This window comes from Scardinius erythrophthalmus (assembly GCF_964197995.2).
Source record: "Scardinius erythrophthalmus genome assembly, chromosome: 13".
NCBI lineage: Eukaryota > Metazoa > Chordata > Actinopteri > Cypriniformes > Leuciscidae > Scardinius > Scardinius erythrophthalmus.
This window is the reverse complement of record NC_138233.1, coordinates 26,875,048-26,894,071: the sequence shown is the minus strand read 5'-3', so window position 1 is coordinate 26,894,071 and position 19,024 is coordinate 26,875,048. Positions and strand designations below refer to the sequence as shown.

Below are 19,024 nucleotides of genomic sequence, written 5' to 3'. Positions count from 1 at the left end.
TTTCATGCCCTACCACACACAAACAGTTCGATAAATCATGTGAACCAACACATTACTGGGTATGCTGCTGCTGTCCATAGGAAGTTAATGTAGTGAAAGTGTCGCCATCAGGGGCACTTTAGTATAAACACACACAGAGTCTGGATCATAGAATTAGAGGTTCAAACGCTCTTCCTGCTTATTCCCAAGAGTGCAAATCCATCAACAGAATGGATTGCTTATTTAGTTAAAACCAGTTTCGTACTGCGCATTCATCCATGCGTTAACGCTGCATACATGTACATTTGGGTGTGCCCAGAAAAAAAAGCTCCTAACATGACTTATTAAATTATAACTCAAATGACTTTTGGAACAAAACGTGATCACTAACACTCACTAACACAAGAAAATTACAGATTGAAAAATAGATGCTGCGCATTAAGTTTGGGCCGCATGTCAAATATTTACTCTATATTTCTTTTTTATTAAATTATACTGCGAATAATGTGCTGATTTTAATGTATGTAACATTTCCACAAATCAATTGTTTTATTCTGTTTCAGTTCACGTGAATCAATTCACATCACAGGTTGTTTCCATTCACTTTATAATGAGATTAAAGCAGTACTGTGATCAAGTTAAGTCATGATAATAATACTGTGATTAAGCAGAGTACTCATATTCTACAGCAGTTATGGTTACCGCTGATTTAATTGCATTACAAGGCATGTAAATTGCATTTCTGCTCTGAACAAAGTGCCAATATGCCACCGCTGCAGATATATGACGTCTCACACTCAAGCGCCGGTTTGAAAGCATGGGGGAACAGAAGAAGCCACACTCATACAAAATGTATGCGTTATAATGGTGTTCAAATGCTGTTTTAATACAATTTAAAACAACCGTTTAGTATTTTAATATATTTTAAAATGTAATTTATTCCTGTGATGCATCATTACTCCAGTCCTCAGTGTCACATGATCCTTCAGAAATCATTCTAATATGATGATCTGCTGCTCAAGTTATTAATGTCGAAAAAAAGTTGTGGAAACTGATAGATTTTTCAGGATTCTTTGATTAATCGAAAGGTTAACAAAAATATTATGTAAAATAATGTTTTGAAACAATGTTTTTAGTGCCCCTTTTGGTAAATTAATGTGCCCTTGAAGAATAAAAGCTACATTCCTTAGCAAAAAAAAACCACACTTGCAGATCCTAATCTTTTAAACGGTAGTTTAAGTCAACATAATTTCCTTCGTTGATTTAGTGAAAAACTGTGTAGAAAAGATGCATGTTTAGATAGAGTCTTGATTCTTGCTCTAGATATAATTTGCATTAAGGCGGCTTGACTTTTTCCAAATAACAAATGCATAGACATAATTTTTAACTGTAGTGCAATTCATTTTGATTATAATGCCCAGACTGGCTGTGTATTATTCTTTTGTGCATTTTGGCTCAAACCGAAATGAATGTTTGAAACAGCAGAACATACCTCTTTAAATCCTCTGTTCTTGATGTTCAGTTTCTTGGCATTGACAAAGTCGAAAAGTTTTCCATATTCTTCCCTACATAAGACAGAAGAGACGTGATCATCATTTGTGAGGACCGGAAAGACTTGACGCTTATGCCTAGTTAATAATAATAATTTGTTAAATTTATAAAGTGCTTTACATATGGAAGGGGGAAATCTCCTCAACCACCACTAATGTGCAGCATCACCTGGATGATATTGCACCAGAACGCCCACCACACACAGCTTACTGGTGGAGAGGAGACAGAGTGATCAAGCCAATCAGTATATATGGGGATGATTAGGAGGCCATGATGGACAGAGGCAAATTTGGCCAGGATGCCGGGGTTACACCTCAACTCCTTTCTTTTGGAAGGACATCCTGGGATGTCCACAGAGAGTCGGAAACCTCGGTTTAACGTCTCATCTGAAGCAGGCTTGTGCAAAATTCTGAATTTCAGAATTGGCCTCCATTCAATTCATGAATTGGAATTTGAATTGAATTTACTCCGCCCCACAGGTCGTTGAATTGAATTTGAATTGGAATGACAGGAAGTGGAATTAAATTCATGGCAATTCAAAGAAATTCCACACAGTCACACAACAGAAAGAATGTGTTGAGTCTCGCATGCATTCAGTGTTAGGAAGGTTACTTTGGAAATGTTATTGCTTATTACTGTTATTAGTTACCCATTATAAATGTGGTTTGGATTACTTTATTTGGATAACTTTATCAATGCAAAGCAATTTCGTTTTAAAGTCCCCGTGAACCGGAAGTTGTGACGTATTTCCCAGTGAAACGGAATATTGAACAGAGGGCAGGGTTTTACTCTAGCGCTCCTCCTCTCCATCTCTGCTCATAACAGACTAACGGTTTGAGGGGAGTGGTTAAGCGTTGCCCAAACCAATTCCTCAAACCTACGTCATCAGAGAAGGTCCTCCAATGCAGAGGGGAGGGGCATTTTCAGATTTTGATTAAAGATTACCATGGTAAAAAATTTTTTTTTAAAATATTTTCTTGCACGGATTAATTGTTCACCACAAGACTAGTAATATGCGCTAACAAAGTAAATAGGGTCAATTTTGATTTCATGGGGACTTTAAGTTGATTAGTAACTAATTGAATTAAACTTTTTACCTCAGTAATACAAGTAAATACAATTACATTAATTTTGTAATTTAATAACAGAAATTTCATTTCACGTAACTATTTACTCCTCAACCCTGCATACATTTTGTTCTAAAATACATATTGATCAAATTCTTGAAATAAATTACCCCCTCAATGTTGTTTAATTAGTTTTGTTTTTAACATTGCTTTTAACATTCATTGCTGGGGGAAAACATATCCTTTTAATGTAATCTGTACAAGTAGTTCAAACTAATATCATTTATAATGCAATCATATCTGACATATACTGTAAAGCTTCATTGTTAAACACTTAACTTAAAATATGTATATGAATTTCTTTGAATTTTTATTGAATTGCAATTCTGCTTCCTTTAATTCAAATTCGAATTGTAATTCTAGATCCTGTTTTTGACATCAATTCAAATTCAAGAATTGAATTGGAATTAAGGAGTCATTCTCAATTCAATTCTGAATTGTGCACAAGCCTGATCAGAAGGACGGTGCTCTTTGACAGTATAGTGTCCCCATCACTATACTGGAGCGTTAGGACCCACACAGACCACATGGTGAGCGCCCCCTGCTGGACTGATTAACACCTCTTCAGGCAGTAACCTGGTTTTCCCAGGAGGTCTCCCATCCAGGTACTGACCAGACTCAGCCCTGCTTAGCTTCAGTGGGCAACCAGTCTTGGGCTACAGGGTGATTTGGCTGCTGGTTAGGACAGGCTGCTGCAGACTGCAGAAATGTTAAGACATTCTCTCTTATGATTGAGAGATGAAGGACACTGCTGTCTGTGTTTTCTAGGGCAAGGTGTGATGATTTGTGAGTAATGTAGTTTACCTCTCAATGTTGCTGAAGGTGAACTGGTTTTTCTGCTTGGTCTCTATTTCGAAGTCAAAGGAGCGAGTGGTGGTTGTTCCTCTGGCGAAGTTAACGCAGGAGATCTCCTCGAAGCGCAGGTGAACCGGTGGCTTGTGCACATAGATGAAGCCTCTTTCCAGAGGATACAGCAGCCCTGAGCTCGCCTTATACGCACACGTTATACACTGAGACCCGGAGTGACTACACACACACACACACACACACACACACACACACACACACACACACACACACACACACACACACACAGAGAGAGAGAGATAAAGACTGACATCAGTAAAGACATTTCATTTCAAAACTTGATCTTGACACATTATTATGAATATGAGAATTAGGGGTGAGCAATATAAGCAATTCATATCACAACATTTTGGGCAAAACTTTTTTTTTTGTTACTATATGTAATAACGAGGTCAGACAAGGAGGGCCACTTTATAGTAAAAACTGAAGTTGTAATTTTATTTGAAAGAAACACTGTTTTTTCGTGTTTAATACAGTAAAGCTACTTGCTTTAAAGTAATCTATTGTATAAAGTCATAAATAAGGCGTAAGTGAAAATAGCATATTTTCTTAACAATAGATTCTATTTAAACTGTAAAAAGAGCAGTACTTTTCTTTGCAATAAGTGTAAATAGTAGTTAGATGCTATTTATACTTGTAAATAGTGGCAGATACTATTAGTTTCCTCAGTGTTCTGCACCGTTGGCTCTAGTCGGACACTGTCAGGGGTTTTTTTGTTGGCCGATTCAACATGTAGACTCAGCGTCGGTGAGAAAGAACTCCGATTGGCTGTTTAGTTTAGCAAACAAGTAAAAGAGATGAAAGCAAGCAAAGAAGTCAGACAGAAGGCCATTATAATTTTATGTCAGCATTTCACCGCGTGAATGTTTTCATAAAGTGGAATAAAGAACGTGATCAGCCTGATTGATATTGAAAGCGTTAAGCAAGTGCTGTTTTGTTTATAGTTTGTACATCTGCACTCTTGGTTTGGCTTTCCCTTTTTGAATGACGAATACAGCTGCTTAAATAGACAGTTATCTCCTTTGCACGCAGGTGCAAACGCTTGTGCTAGTCGACAGTCGCCTGTAGTTCTTTCGTTGTGTTCAAGCACAGATTTTTTCCCCTGACGCAAGGCATCAACATAGTCTCCTTTCATCAGCGCTAGTTCTTTGGCGTCGGTTTGGTGTGTCCCTACCTTTCTCACCTGCACTCTTGCTATGGTTGACACTCTTGATGTTCGCTAATAGTATACTGCTGAAAACGCATTTAAAAAAAAACTTTACCCCTAGGCGAAGAACAAAAAAAAACTTCAGCATGAGTATATCAGGGCCTTAAATGTAAAGTGATTGTAAAGTAACTCCTAACATCCAGCTGTGCTTTGCTCAACCACAAAAGAAATACTACTAGAATATCGTCCACCCCTAACGAGAAACAGAAAAACACGGAGCATAATATCTTTATAAGAGCATTTGCTTGTGAGCGTTACCCCTGGAAGTTTCCAGGCACTGTGATCTTCCTGTTGACCAGAGCCTTCATGACCCTGCTGACAATCTCATAGAGCGGACCAGACATGTTCTTACTGAGCTTCCCTTCAAAACGCTTCTCCACCTCATCCCTAGAGAGAAGAGAAACAGAAGCCATCAGCAGAGCTAATCATCTGAGAGACACACAGAAAATCCAGTGAACTTACTCATTCATGTTGAGAGCAAGACTGAGATCTTCATCTTTGGAGAAGAGGAGGATGAGGAAATGATAACGTGTCTGACCCTGCTTAATGGGCGGGTCAAGACTGATCTGGAAAATAAAAGGATCAAGACTGGGTCAGGAATAAATCGACTCAATAACCATGAAGCAGCCTTTTCACAAAGCATCTGTAAAAATTTACTGAGCCCATAATGAATAAACCTGTGATTCAACATTTAACCAGCAGGTGGCAGCAGCACCAATGCATTATTTAGCATTGGGACACATTACATGCACTAGTCGGAATGAATCCAATCTGATATCAGATTAAGAAAGTTCTGTTTATATGAACCCTAAATGGTGCAATCTGATTGACTTTTATTTACATGAGCACTGGGTTTTTGCTGAGTATTTAACATCAAATTTAAGACATTTTAAGGGTGGGCTGCAACAATAAGTATTAATCTTAAATCAAGGTTTATCTAATAATAACTTTAAACTAAACAGGTTAACATTTAAACCTTCATCTTGATCCTGGATTTAATTTACATTTAAGATAGATTAACTATAATCCTGTTGCTCCATAACTTTAAACTCAAGATTTAAATCTCAATTGTGGATTAATTTACAACATAAAATATGTGGCTGATTAAACAAAGACAAAAATGGTATGTGTGGCAAGAGATCTCAGAGAGGCGTTTATTACAAAATAAAAATGAAAGCGCATTGAGCCGGCAGTGAGCTTGCGCCTGCTGTCGAGTCCGGGATGCAGATCCGTCACTCATCTTGGTGTCGGACAACGAAAAAAAATAAAGGAATGTTTATTATTGCCAGCAGAGGTGATGATGAGGTGAGCTAGTTTCTCATGCGATGCGTTTGCGCTCTGAAGAATGTCAAAGGTTTCTATTTACAACGTGTTTTTGCAGCGTTGATCAATGTGGTCAATCACAAACACAAGAGCAATTAGTCGGCAAGAGCGACTAATGTCAGAGTTTTTGGTGCTCAATAGAAAAGGAAATGGAACATTAATATTGTTGCCATTTAATTACAATGGCGAAACCATCATGGCGAAGAACATTAATCATAAATGGAGGTTTTAAATCACAGGTTAGAATTCTAAACCTAGATTTGTTAATCTGTGTTTAAAATTAAGTGGTGCAACAACTCGATTTAAAATAAAACCCAGATAAAAAAAATCCTTGATTAGCTTTAAACTTTGATTAATTTAATCCTTATTGGTATATATATGTGTGTGTGTGTGTGTGTGTGTGTGTGTGTGTGTGTGTGTGTGTGTGTGTGTGTGTGTGTGTGTGTGCGTGTGTGTGTTCTCGAAAAACAATAAGCAGAGTGGACTGCCATAGCATAAATGAAAAACATTACCTCAGTTTTCAACATGGCTGTGTTTACGATTAGAAATGTCAAACAAATTTCGCCTACGTAGGCGATTATAGACGCGTAGCCCGAATTTGTATCTGAATGCATGAGACTGTCTGCATACCGGCAGAATTCACAGTTTTGTAGTAAAAAGAGACGCATTATGCATAAAGATAATTTGCTGTTATGTGTGTGTGTGCGTCAGAGCCTGCAGTTGCTGTATGACGCACGTTCGCTGCGGGCGTATCGTGACGAGCTGGACGCGCTCCGAGAAAAGACCATTAAAATCGATTCCCTATTTTCGTTTTCGAAACTTGCGTTGGTTGGTCCAATCGATTGTGCAATCGATTTTCGAACGTAAAGTGACAGCCCTAGTGTGTGTGTGTGTGTGTGTGTGTGTGTGTATATATATATATTCAGTCGATCTCCGGGTCTGGCGGTACCACTTTTAGCATAGCTTAGCATAATGAATTGAACCGGACAAGACCATTAGCATCTCTCTCAAAAAAATGACCAAAGAGTTTCGATATTTTTCCTATTTAAAACTTGACTCTTCTGTAGTTACATCGTGTACTAAGACCGACGGAAAATGAAAAGTTGCGATTTTCTAGGCTGATATGGCTAGGAACTATACTCTCATTCCTGCGTAATAATCAAGAAACTTTGCTGCCGTACCATGAGTGCACCAGGCGTAATGATATGACGCAGCACCTGATAATAGTCCCCAGCTCAGTAGCCTATTATTAGGCGGCATGCGCTGCGTCATATCATTACGCCTGGTGCACTCATGGTACGGCAGCAAAGTTTCTTGATTATTACGCAGGAATGAGAGTATAGTTCCTAGCCATATCAGCCTAGAAAATCGCAACTTTTCATTTTCCGTCGGTCTTAGTACACGATGTAACTACAGAAGAGTCAAGTTTTAAATAGGAAAAATATCGAAACTCTGTTTATTTTTTTGAGAGAGATGCTAATGGTCTTGTCCGGTTCAATTCATTATGCTAAGCTATGCTAAAAGTGGTACCGCCAGACCCGGAGATCGATTGAATGAATTCAAAAACGGTTAAAATCAACTGTTTAACTCTGGGGGAGATGTAAAATGAGCCTATTTCCAAAAAAAGTGGAGTATCCCTTTAAATCACATAAATGTCGATTAAAAACAGTCTGAACTTGCATACGTTTCTTTTAATATAAGATGTACAAGGCCCCTTCCAAACTGTTCAAAATTTCAGTCAGATCAATTGCAATGTTCACATTAAGCTTTTTCCATCAATCTGATAAACGGATTATTTTGACAAGTTAACGTAGCTTTTGTTGAGTTTCATTTATCTCTGGATAAGCAGCACATAAAAACACACAACTCACCACAAAGAACATCTGCCTCTGGTCCTTGTGTGGCAGCAGGAAGAGACGCAGTACGGTGGTGTAGGGGATCTTGTAGTCAAAAGTCTTACCATGCAGGTGCAGGAAGGAGGGGTAGATACGAATATCATACCTGAAAGAAAACAACTAAAAGACTCAAATACATGTGCATCACCTGGAGACACGCAGAGCTCCAGATGGTTGCAATGCAGTTTCATTTGGTGACGAGGTGTAACAACATTCAAAATCGACTAGTCAGTCAGCCTTAAAGGGATAGCTCACACAAAAATGAAAATTGTCTCATCATTTACTCACCCTCATGATGATCATAAGACTTGTGTTTTAGAAACATCACAAGTCCAATACCAAATACACTGATACCAAACTGCGCATTCTAACTCTCTCTTCTCTCCGACAGCGAAGTGACACACACCAGCCTCCTCTTACTCTCTCGTCTCATTCGCTACCGTTGAATAGTGCTTGCATTGGGTATAATTTCACTCATTCGCGCAGGTTTCAGGCTCACACCAGAAGCGCATGCACCACTGATCTATATAAGTGGCGCTCTCATAAATTTGGCTCATACTGCTGCTCGCGAGAACAAAACTGACTCCTTTTTCGTAGCTTAATGCGCTTTAACATACAAAATTATGTCAAAATGCCCGTCTTGCGAGCATTCAGGTAAATACAGTCAGTTTTGGAACATAAGTACAGTATATTGGATCCGTGCATAAGCACTTAAAGTGATAAAAGCCTAATAAACCTGTTGCTGTCTGTCATGTTAATCAAAGAACAAAAGACAAAGAAAATCACTTGCTGCTCTTGACTGAATAAATTTTGTAACTTTAATCTGCATTTCATTTTTACATTTGATTACTTTAGTATTTCTTACCTGAATACAACTGTTAGACCCACCTTTATTGTCTCTTTATTCTATTGTATTTATTTGTGCTATCGTTTGCAATTTATTTTTTCTTATTTTACTACTGACTGTTGACTTGTCTTTTTCTTGTAAATGTAGTTCAACGATTCAAATAAAGCTGTGTGTGCGTAAGCGATTACAACAAATTCCCAAATTATCAAAAAAAATGATGAGATAAATGATCTGTATGGCGGAATATTATACAGTGAGGAAAATAAGTATTTGAACACCCTGCTATTTTGCAAGTTCTCCCACTTGGAAATCATGGAGGGGTCTGAAATTGTCATCGTAGGTGCATGTCCACTGTGAGAGACATAATCTAAAAAAAAAAAAAATCCAGACATCACAATATATGATTTTTTAACTATTTATTTGTATGATACAGCTGCAAATAAGTATTTGAACACCTGTCTATCAGCTAGAATTCTGACCCTCAAAGACCTGTTAGTCTGCCTTTAAAATGTCCACCTCCACTCCATTTATTATCCTAAATTAGATGCACCTGTTTGAGGTCGTTAGCTGCATAAAGACACCTGTCCACCCCATACAATCAGTAAGAATCCAACTACTAACATGGCCAAGACCAAAGAGCTGTCCAAAGACACTAGAGACAGAATTGTACACCTCCACAAGGCTGGAAAGGGCTACGGGGAAATTGCCAAGCAGCTTGGTGAAAAAAGGTCCACTGTTGGAGCAATCATTAGAAAATGGAAGAAGCTAAACATGACTGTCAATCTCCCTCGGACTGGGGCTCCATGCAAGATCTCACCTCGTGGTAGTGCTGGGCGGTTTGACCAAAAATCCACATCACGTTTTTTTTCTAAATTAAACCGGTTTCACGGTAAATGACGGTGTTTTTTTTTTTTTTTCAAGCATGATGGGTGTTAACCACATTAACCACAGTGAGAGAGGAAATACTGCAGTAGATTAACTTATAATGCCCTATTTTATTGTCATGAGTGAATGAAAAAATCCACACTAATATTAATAATACAGGTTGCAAGGCTGTTTACAAAGAGGTGCCAGCAGGACGCGCTTTAGGAGCGGCAGAAATAATGGTACTAAACGTTTCCCCGGTAATGGCTGTACTCAAAGCAGCAACGCTGCTTTATCAGGAAAGATAAAGAAAGATTCAATCGTAATAACAAAGAAACTTTTCTAAAGACCGTCAGTTCACTTCAGATATGTTCATACAGTATAAAAACACGCGCGGCGCGAGAAAAAAAAAAAACACTCTCACCCCCACACGGCTGCGACACGGCTACCGGAGCTGATCGCGCCCATTCTAGTCAATGCTTGTGTTTCAGATAGAAGCTTCCCAAAAGCAGCTCTCCGCGCCGCTTCGCTAAATATAGGCGCCTAGTCTATTTTGACGCACGCGTGTGGAGGACGGAATAAAACCTTGTTGCAGACGTGTGTTCTGTGTTGTAAATGAGGTGCGAGACAGTGTCGCGCAACGCCGCGTTCCGATTAAAGCGACATACACCGGTATTGCGGTTTATTAAAAATTCATATCGTAACAAAAATAAACACCGGTATTCGGTTTGAACCGATAAACCGCCCAGCACTACCTCGTGGGGTCTCAATGATCCTAAGAAAGGTGAGAAATCAGCCCAGGATCACACAGGAGGAGCTGGTCAATGACCTGAAAAGAGCTGGGACCACCGTTTCCAAGGTTACTGTTGGTGATACACTAAGACGTCATAGTTTGAAATCATGCATGGCACGGAAGGTTCCCCTGCTTAAACCAGCACGTCAAGGCCCGTCTTAAGTTTGGCAATGACCATTTGAATGATCCAGAGGAGTCATGGGAGAAAGTCATGTGGTCAGATGAGACCAAAATATAACTTTTTGGTCATAATTCCACTAAACGTGTTTGGAGGAAGAATGATGAGTACCATCCCAAGAACACCATCCCTACTGTGAAGCATGGGGGTGGTAGCATCATGCTTTGGGGGTGTTTTTCTGCACATGGGACAGGGCGACTGCACTGTATTAAGGAGAGGATGACCGGGGCCATGTATTGCGAGATTTTGGGGAACAACCTCCTTCCCTCAGTTAGAGCATTGAAGATGGGTCGAGGCTGGGTCTTCCAACATGACAATGACCCGAAGCACACAGCCAGGATAACCAAGGAGTGGCTCTGTAAGAAGCCTATCAAGGTTCTGGCGTGGCCTAGCCAGTCTCCAGACCTAAACCCAATAGAGAATCTTTGGAGGGAGCTCAAACTCCGTGTTTCTCAGCGACAGCCCAGAAACCTGACTGATCTAGAGAAGATCTGTGTGGAGGAGTGGGCCAAAATCCCTCCTGCAGTGTGTGCAAACCTGGTGAAAAACTACAGGAAACGTTTGACCTCTGTAATTGCAAACAAAGGCTACTGTACCAAATATTAACATTGATTTTCTCAGGTGTTCAAATACTTATTTGCAGCTGTATCATACAAATAAATAGTTAAAAAAATCATACATTGTGATTTTTTAGATTATGTCTCTCACAGTGGACATGCACCTACGATGACAATTTCAGACCCCTCCATGATTTCTAAGTGGGAGAACTTGCAAAATAGCAGGGTGTTCAAATACTTATTTTCCTCACTGTATATGGCAGTTTTCCCCGTGGTATTGAAAATGGTATCGAATATCGATGTTTTTCAAAGTATCGTATCGAAGTTAGAAATTCCAGTATCGTGACAACACTAGCTTGGAATTACATTAAAATGAGAGTTTCATGTTTGGGTGAACTACCCCTTTCACAACTAGTCAACCATTCTGGCCAAAGATGTGTATGGTCATAACAAAAGACACAACTTGCCTTCCTCTCGGCGTAAGGCACTGAAGTTCTTTAAAGATACACACGGCATCTCCAGTAGCTTGGATGACGTCTGCCTTAGAGAGAACATTCTGAGCGAACGCCTGCGACAGAATGAGAGTGAGATCATCAGCAGCTGCTCGCACACTGACTGAGACAAACACATCCACATACACACGCACCTCCACAGGGTCTGTGCCGTCGTCTCCAGTGTTGGGCGGGACATAGAAGCGGACCTCCATGAGTGACACCTCCGCATCATCGTTCTGATGGAACTCCACCGTCACCTCGTTCTTTCCCGTTGCACACTGGGATACGCTGGACAGTGGGATCTCAAAGACAGGACTTTCGCTCACCTCAAACGACAGCAGAGACCCTGAGCGCACACACATATACACATCAGTAACCACAGCAATGTTAGTGTTTTTGATTGGCCTAGCTCTTTTATTTCAGCCTCACTATCTTAAAAGCAGATACCATTAAAATACCATTAAAAACTTTGGGATCAGAAAGATTTTTGAGAGAAATCTCAAATCAAGCCTGGATTTATTTGATAAAAAATACACTGTAAACAGCAATACTGTGAGATATTACAACAATTTTAAATAATTGTAATATGTAATTAATTCCTGTGATGCAAAGCTGAATTTTCAGCATCATTACACAGTCTTCAGTGTCACATGATCCTTCAGAAATCCTTCTAATATGATGATTTTATGATCAGGAAACATTTATTATTATGAATGTTGAAAACAGTTGTACTGCTGAATATTTATGGAAACACAGGCAGTTTTCCAGGATTTGTTGATGAGCAAAGTTCAGAATTTTGAACATCCTTGATGAATACATTTAACTTTTAAACAGTTAAATGTTTAAATGGTTAAATGTAGACTTTTCTACAGCATAGTTGAATATTTTGATGCCCGAGGTGATATTTATTGGGAATATGTTTTGAAAAATCCAAATAAACATATAAACATATAGTGGAGTTGTGTATTGGAATATATAGGTACCATATTGTTATTGTCCAATAAGTTTTTTCACCATCAGTAGATATTGTTGGTATCCATCTATAGTACTATATATTAAATTGCACAATGCTCACTAAATTTTCATGTTAAAAATACTAACTTAAAAACAAATTTGACATTATAGAACGTTCACATCAGTCATTGAGTTATCAGTTACATTCGGATATCAGCCATAATATGAAAATCAGACAATTTGAATTACTAATGAATGAATTACTAGTAGCATGTGTAGATAGGTGTGTGTACCTGAAAATTTGGCGGTGCCCCAATTCCAGCCCTTCACACACATGTCCTTCTCTGCCAACTCCAACTTGTAGTTCGCTTTAAAAAACGCTGAGAGTTTCTCAAAATCCTGCGGAGGGGAGGAAAGCAAAAAGGAAGGAGAGAGCAAGAGAAGGAAGAGATAAACAGAGTTAATGCCTCACTTCCCCTGACTCTCGTTCTCATCCAGCCCTGGGTTCATTAATAAAGAGAGTTGGCAGCGGCGCTCGGCCCACTGGGACGGTGGAGGTGTGTGTAATCCGGCCGGAGGCTGATGCGGAGCACGCTCAATCAGCCCGTTTATTTATCCAGCACTGCACAATCGCTTCCACATGTCACTCCACCAGGTGTGTGTGTGTGTGTGTGTGTGTGTGTGTGTGTGTGTGTGTGTGCGCGCTAATGAGCTTGGCAATGGGCTACAGAATCCCATCACTTTAACATTACACAAACCAGCATTCCCTGATCCTCAAAATATTGCCTTTTTCCCCTAAGTAAAGACAATGACGAAGCTGGTTAAAGTTAGCTGTTAAACACCACATCTAAATACACAGCAAACAAATACACACTCATGTCAACTTTGTCTATGTTACATTTAACAGATTCTTCCGGAGTTACGGTACACTGCTTAATAATAAAGACCACACACACACACACACACACACACACACACACACACAATGACTTCATACAAACACACACATACAGAGCAAATCCATTATATTGGAGACCAGTGATTAACCCCGGGAGAAAAGCATTCCTCAACATCTTGAATTACACACACATTCCTTAGAAACAGAAGAAAAGACACATTACATTTATGGATATGCAGCTCTGATCGGTCAACTATTGATTGCCCAACACACTCACTGTGTCTTTGAAGCCGTCGTACTTGTAGATGTGTCCAGTGCTGGTGACCAGTTTGATCCCGTGACCCAGGCAGACCCGACGCCACTGCGCCGCAGAGAGTTCAGGCCCCGGGATGCTGTCCACCTTCCCCGTTTTATGGCTCTTATAGACCACAGACTGCTTGCTGAACCTCAGACGGCCATCGTTCTGACAACAGACACGATCAGAAAGAAATGTGCGGGGAGCAATTATAGATCATTTACTATGCGTCTGTTTTTTTTCTGTATGGTTAAATAACCTCGTGTATATTACATATTTTCTGTACATTCTTAAATGTTTCCATCTAAAGACAAAGCTGGCAGGTTTCTGAGTGAGTGTAACTCGTGATGTGTTTGGAAGGGCACATTATTGCTGTAAACAATGCAAGTTTTCTCAGTGCATTGACAAATGTATGCAACACTGCACAACGCACACTTCTGTGTATTGATTTTAGCCCTGACATATGAAATACTGAGAAAACTAATTTTTAGGACCAGTTTATTGAACATTTAGACAAATAAAAAAAATAAAAAATTATAATTATATATATATATATATATATATATATATATATATATATATATATATATACGTCTGCACATGCGTTTTATGTTTTGTATCATATTTGTTGTTGATAGTGAAAGCTTGTAATGTAACTCAATGAGGACTTTGTAACACTACAGCAGACTTCCATAAAATGCATATAAATACCAGTTGTCACTATTTAGATTTCTTAGTAAAATGATATTTAAAGGGGTCATATAATGGTACATGCACTTTTACAAGTTGATTGCACTGAAATGTCTGTTGGCAGTGCCTGTACACAACCATCCTATCATGCTAAAAATCCATCCAGTGGTTTTGTTTTAATCTCCTTATATGTTTGACCATCTCTAAAATCAAGCCGTTCGATATTGTGACGTCATAAGATCGTACGCCCCTCCCGCTATTGTGATTGACAGCCGTGTTTCAACACAAGACCCGCCCTGAGCGAGCTGTGACAGCCGTCGTCATAGTAGTCCGCCATTGTTGATATGCTGGAGTAGAATGGCGTCTAAGCGATTGTGGTGTTCTGTTCTTAGATGTAATAAGGAACACAGCAGTCATTTGGATGTTCCTAAATCCGAGCCGTTGAAGATGCAGTGGCTGAGTTTTGTTTTTGAAGCGATATGCCCAAAGGATTGACGCGGGGATTCCCTCACGGGGATTCCCCACGATCGTCTGTGCTTTCATGTTTGCGCGAATCATTTCACACCAGACAGTTTCACAAACGAGAAAAAAACGGATCGGTACCAACGTGTTCCTGCTGAACCTCCAGAAGATGTGAGTGTAATGTTTTATTAACCTTTATATTAGTATTTATATTAATCTTTGCGAAATTTGCAAACCTTGCTGCAGGCTTCACGATGAATGCGTCTAAGGTTTACACTCAGGGTACATTACGGCATGTTTTCTATGTACGACGTTCTCAATATAATTCATAATCCCACGTTTATAACGAATAACACGTGGTTATTGTGTTAGATACGGTCAGAGAATGTCTAATACGGTGTACCCACAGAACAGAGGGGCGGGGTGAGCAAAGCTCATTATCATTTAAAGACACATGCACTGAAACGGCGTGCTGAAAACAGAGCTGTTTTTGACCAGGTAAAATTAGTGTTTTCTTACAATACTAATGAGAATTTTTAATTAAAGTATATTACAAACTTTTAATTTAGACCCTAAAGAATCATATTAGCTTGTACAAAAATGGCATTATATGACCCCTTTAAAGGGGTGGTTGATTATGATTTCACTTTTCTAACTTTAGTTAGTGTGTAATGTTGCTGTTTGAGCATAAACATCATCTGCAAAGTAACGACGTTTAAAGCAAAGGGAGATATCTGCTTTTAAAGAAATTGCTTCTTAAGGACTACAACAAACGGCTGGTAGGGACTACACAACATTCCTCCCGAGTTAGTGACATCACAAACCCTAAAATTTAAATAAACCCCACCCCCGAACGTGATTTATAGATTATCAAGACAGAATATGCTAATGACTAGAAGACAACTACACATAAGCTACATAAATTCATCAACTAACCATTCAGAAATGTCCTGTTGCATTCTACATGTTGTCACTTCTTGAGTCTCTCCATCATTGTCTGACTTCGGTTTGAACATAAAAGGCTAAAAGTTTTTGAAATTTTCAGCGCATGTCTGTGCGAGGTAAAAGGACACGAGCTGTTGAAGCTCCGCCCTCTGTGCCGGGAGCAGCATCTCATTTGCATTTAAAGGGACAGACACAAAACAGTGCGTTTTTGCTCACCCTCAAAAAGTGACAATTTTAACATGCTATATAAAAATATCTGTGGGGTATTATGAGCTAAAACGTCACATACACACTCTGGGGACATCAGAGACTTATTTTACATCTTGTGAAAAAGGCATTATACCACCCCTTTAAATGCTCAGTTTTTTTTAACAAACCGCTGTAGTTTTTACTGTGGGGGCAAAACATATAATGATGATATAATGAAATTTCCTCAAAAGCCTGTTGTATCATATTTGATACTCACATTTTAACATGCTTTTTCAAAAAAATTGTATCTGGATAATCAAAAGTTGCTTCAGTGTTCATCTTGAAATACTACTAAAAATATAAATGTTATTCTTAAGATTTCACCGCTAAAGGACACATGTATCACAACTTGAAAGAGGGGCATTGTTACAATTATACTAAAAGGCCTTTTATATGCTAAAAAGTATGAACTATTAATCAGATGTCAGTAGATTGTGTACAACAGATCTTTCAGCAAAGTTATGATCACGTTGATAATTTAGAGGCCTTAGAAATAAGTATCAAATATGAAGCTTTATTAGGGTTGGGGTTAGGGTTAGCCATTTTCTGGTGCGGAGGTGAAAGGTCAAACTGCGACACTAGGGGTCACTCTCCTGTTTGCTAGTTGCTGTGTGTGTGTGTGTGTGTGTGTGTGTGTGTGTGTGTGTGTGTGTTAACTCCACATTCGAGTGAAAGTTGAAGTCACCTACCCAAGATCCCTTCGACTCTTGATGGATGTCATTGAACTCCAGAGTGTCTCCCATCTCTGTAAAATATAAATATTAATATCAACACAGAAACCGTATACTATTCGTACTATTACTACTATAGAAAGATATGGTTAAAAAAGTAGTACGATTAGTATACTAACATTACGAATTAAGCACGCATTCATAAAGAAATTATTGATATCAGTTAGTCTTGCTCTGAAGGCTTTAATTCACTTCTTCACGAGCTGTATTGTGTGTTGCTAGTGTTCCTCCCTCATCAGTGGTCGTGTCTCTAACTTACTGAGCTGCTTAACGTTACCTAGACAGCATTTTGTTCATAGTGCGTTTCAACCTATTATTATTATTTTTTTTTTTTACAGTCTATGGTTTCAACGGTTGAATTCTAGAGGTCATTTCAGGGGATTCGAAAGCGCTACTGAGGACACAACATGCTGTCTATGTAGGAAGCACGCTGTGTTTTGGGACACCGCCAGTGTTCGCACACTGCTGTACATGTGGGCGAGATTCATTCAGCCGGCTTGATTTAATATCATCATCAGTACTTTATACAAACGTATTTAGCACTTACTTTGGGTGAAGAACGACTTTATGAACGTATAAGCGTGTTTCCCGGTGTTGAAGAAATTTGATGAAAACACACAAATAACTGCAGTGATCAAGCTCTTCTACTCTCCGGTTTCCCGCGTCTAACCTCCGGGTTCTGAAGAAAGACAGTAACCCGGAAGAAGTGTTGAAGGGTCACGCGTTTCCATGACTCCGCACTCACATGTTCCTGACATTTTAAAAATATTTTTCAGAAGATATTTACCGTAAAAACAAATTTGCTTTAATGACTATTGTATCAGTCTATACTGAAAAAGGACATTAAATATATATAATTTAAATTTAGAAAGTAAAAATACATTTAAAATGTGGTTATATTAAGATAATCTATTCTGCATATATAATTAGCCTACTATGATTGTAACTTAACGAAATAAAATATATAAGCTCATTTAATTAAAAACACGTTTAATATTAAATTAAATTAATATAAACCTCAAATAATAATAATAATAATAATAATAATTTAATATTAAAATAAAGTCTGTATTAGTTCCCTCACATCTTTGACATTGTGCAACTGAGTGGGTTTCTAAATAGTTTGTGTACAATAAATGTTAAATGTACAATAAACATGACTTTAGTTTTTTTCTTAATAAATGCCTATTTATATAACCATAGCTACCTAACCATTATTTTAGTTATATTCAGATGCACTTTACAATATTGCATTAGGCTTGTTAATTTAACAGTGTCCAAATATGTTGATATTCCTACTTGTACGTTTTGTGATCACGAAGACGAAACATTATTTATTCTATTCTTGTAAAATGATTCAGAAGTTTTGGTCTAACTTAACCTATATTCCCATTTAAATAAAACCCTGCGCAATCTTTTAATTTGAAAGATATTATCTGTTATTAAACTGACTCGATGAAAGAATATTTTCAACTTTTTTATTTTGTTTGACAAATTTTTCATCAATAAACAGATATTTACGGGCTCACTTCCTAAACTCTCTCACATTTTCTGATTGAGATAGACTCACCGCTTAAAACTTTTAGTTTAACTAGCAATGCAAAATGTGATAGATTCCTGAAACAACATGAACAATTCGTTTGTAATGGCTCTGTTTTTCAAGTTTAACCAGCTCTCTCTCTCATATTTAGATTTTTTTTTTGTCTCTGATTATCTATCTATTATTGTTTCCCTAAAAATGTATGGTACCATATCTTTCTCTTTATCCCTTGTCTTTATATCCTCTTGCAAATTATTCTTAATACGCTGTAAAAAAATAAAATAAAAAACAAATTATATATGTATATATTCCTGATTTGTTATCACATTTTTTCTTTAGTCAGCTCAATTTAGATAATTCGAGTTGCTGTTGATTAAACCAATCTCCTTCATTGTATCAACTCAAATTTTTAATTTCAACGAACTCAAATTTTAGACAAGGTTACTTACTTTTTTAAGTTAAAGCCACAATAATATTTTAGGATATATTTGACACTGTACATACCTATGTTTTTTAACTTTAATGTTCTCCTGAAGATGTTTGTATATTTGCATCTGTTTCTTGAATAAAAAAAGTGG

At 38.2% G+C, this 19,024-nt stretch overlaps 1 protein-coding gene across 1 annotated transcript in view; it reads right to left on the bottom strand.

Annotated features, from left to right (window-relative positions):
• The window catches only part of ssrp1a (structure specific recognition protein 1a), a 25,355-nt gene extending 7,715 nt beyond the window's left edge, over positions 1–17,640 (bottom strand). The window contains exons 1-12 of the mRNA XM_081382614.1: positions 17,454–17,640; positions 16,865–16,920; positions 13,812–13,997; positions 12,930–13,035; positions 11,835–12,028; positions 11,656–11,756; positions 7,926–8,055; positions 5,194–5,297; positions 4,990–5,118; positions 3,462–3,683; positions 1,472–1,544; positions 1–9 (exon numbers count right to left, since the gene is read on the bottom strand). The exon at positions 1–9 is cut by the window's left edge and continues 121 nt beyond it. Coding sequence (XP_081238740.1) covers positions 1–9; positions 1,472–1,544; positions 3,462–3,683; positions 4,990–5,118; positions 5,194–5,297; positions 7,926–8,055; positions 11,656–11,756; positions 11,835–12,028; positions 12,930–13,035; positions 13,812–13,997; positions 16,865–16,918 — 1,308 coding nt within the window. The 5' untranslated portion in view covers positions 16,919–16,920; positions 17,454–17,640. The remainder of the gene's footprint in view (positions 10–1,471; positions 1,545–3,461; positions 3,684–4,989; positions 5,119–5,193; positions 5,298–7,925; positions 8,056–11,655; positions 11,757–11,834; positions 12,029–12,929; positions 13,036–13,811; positions 13,998–16,864; positions 16,921–17,453) is intronic.
• Between the last annotated feature and the right edge of the window lie 1,384 nt (positions 17,641–19,024).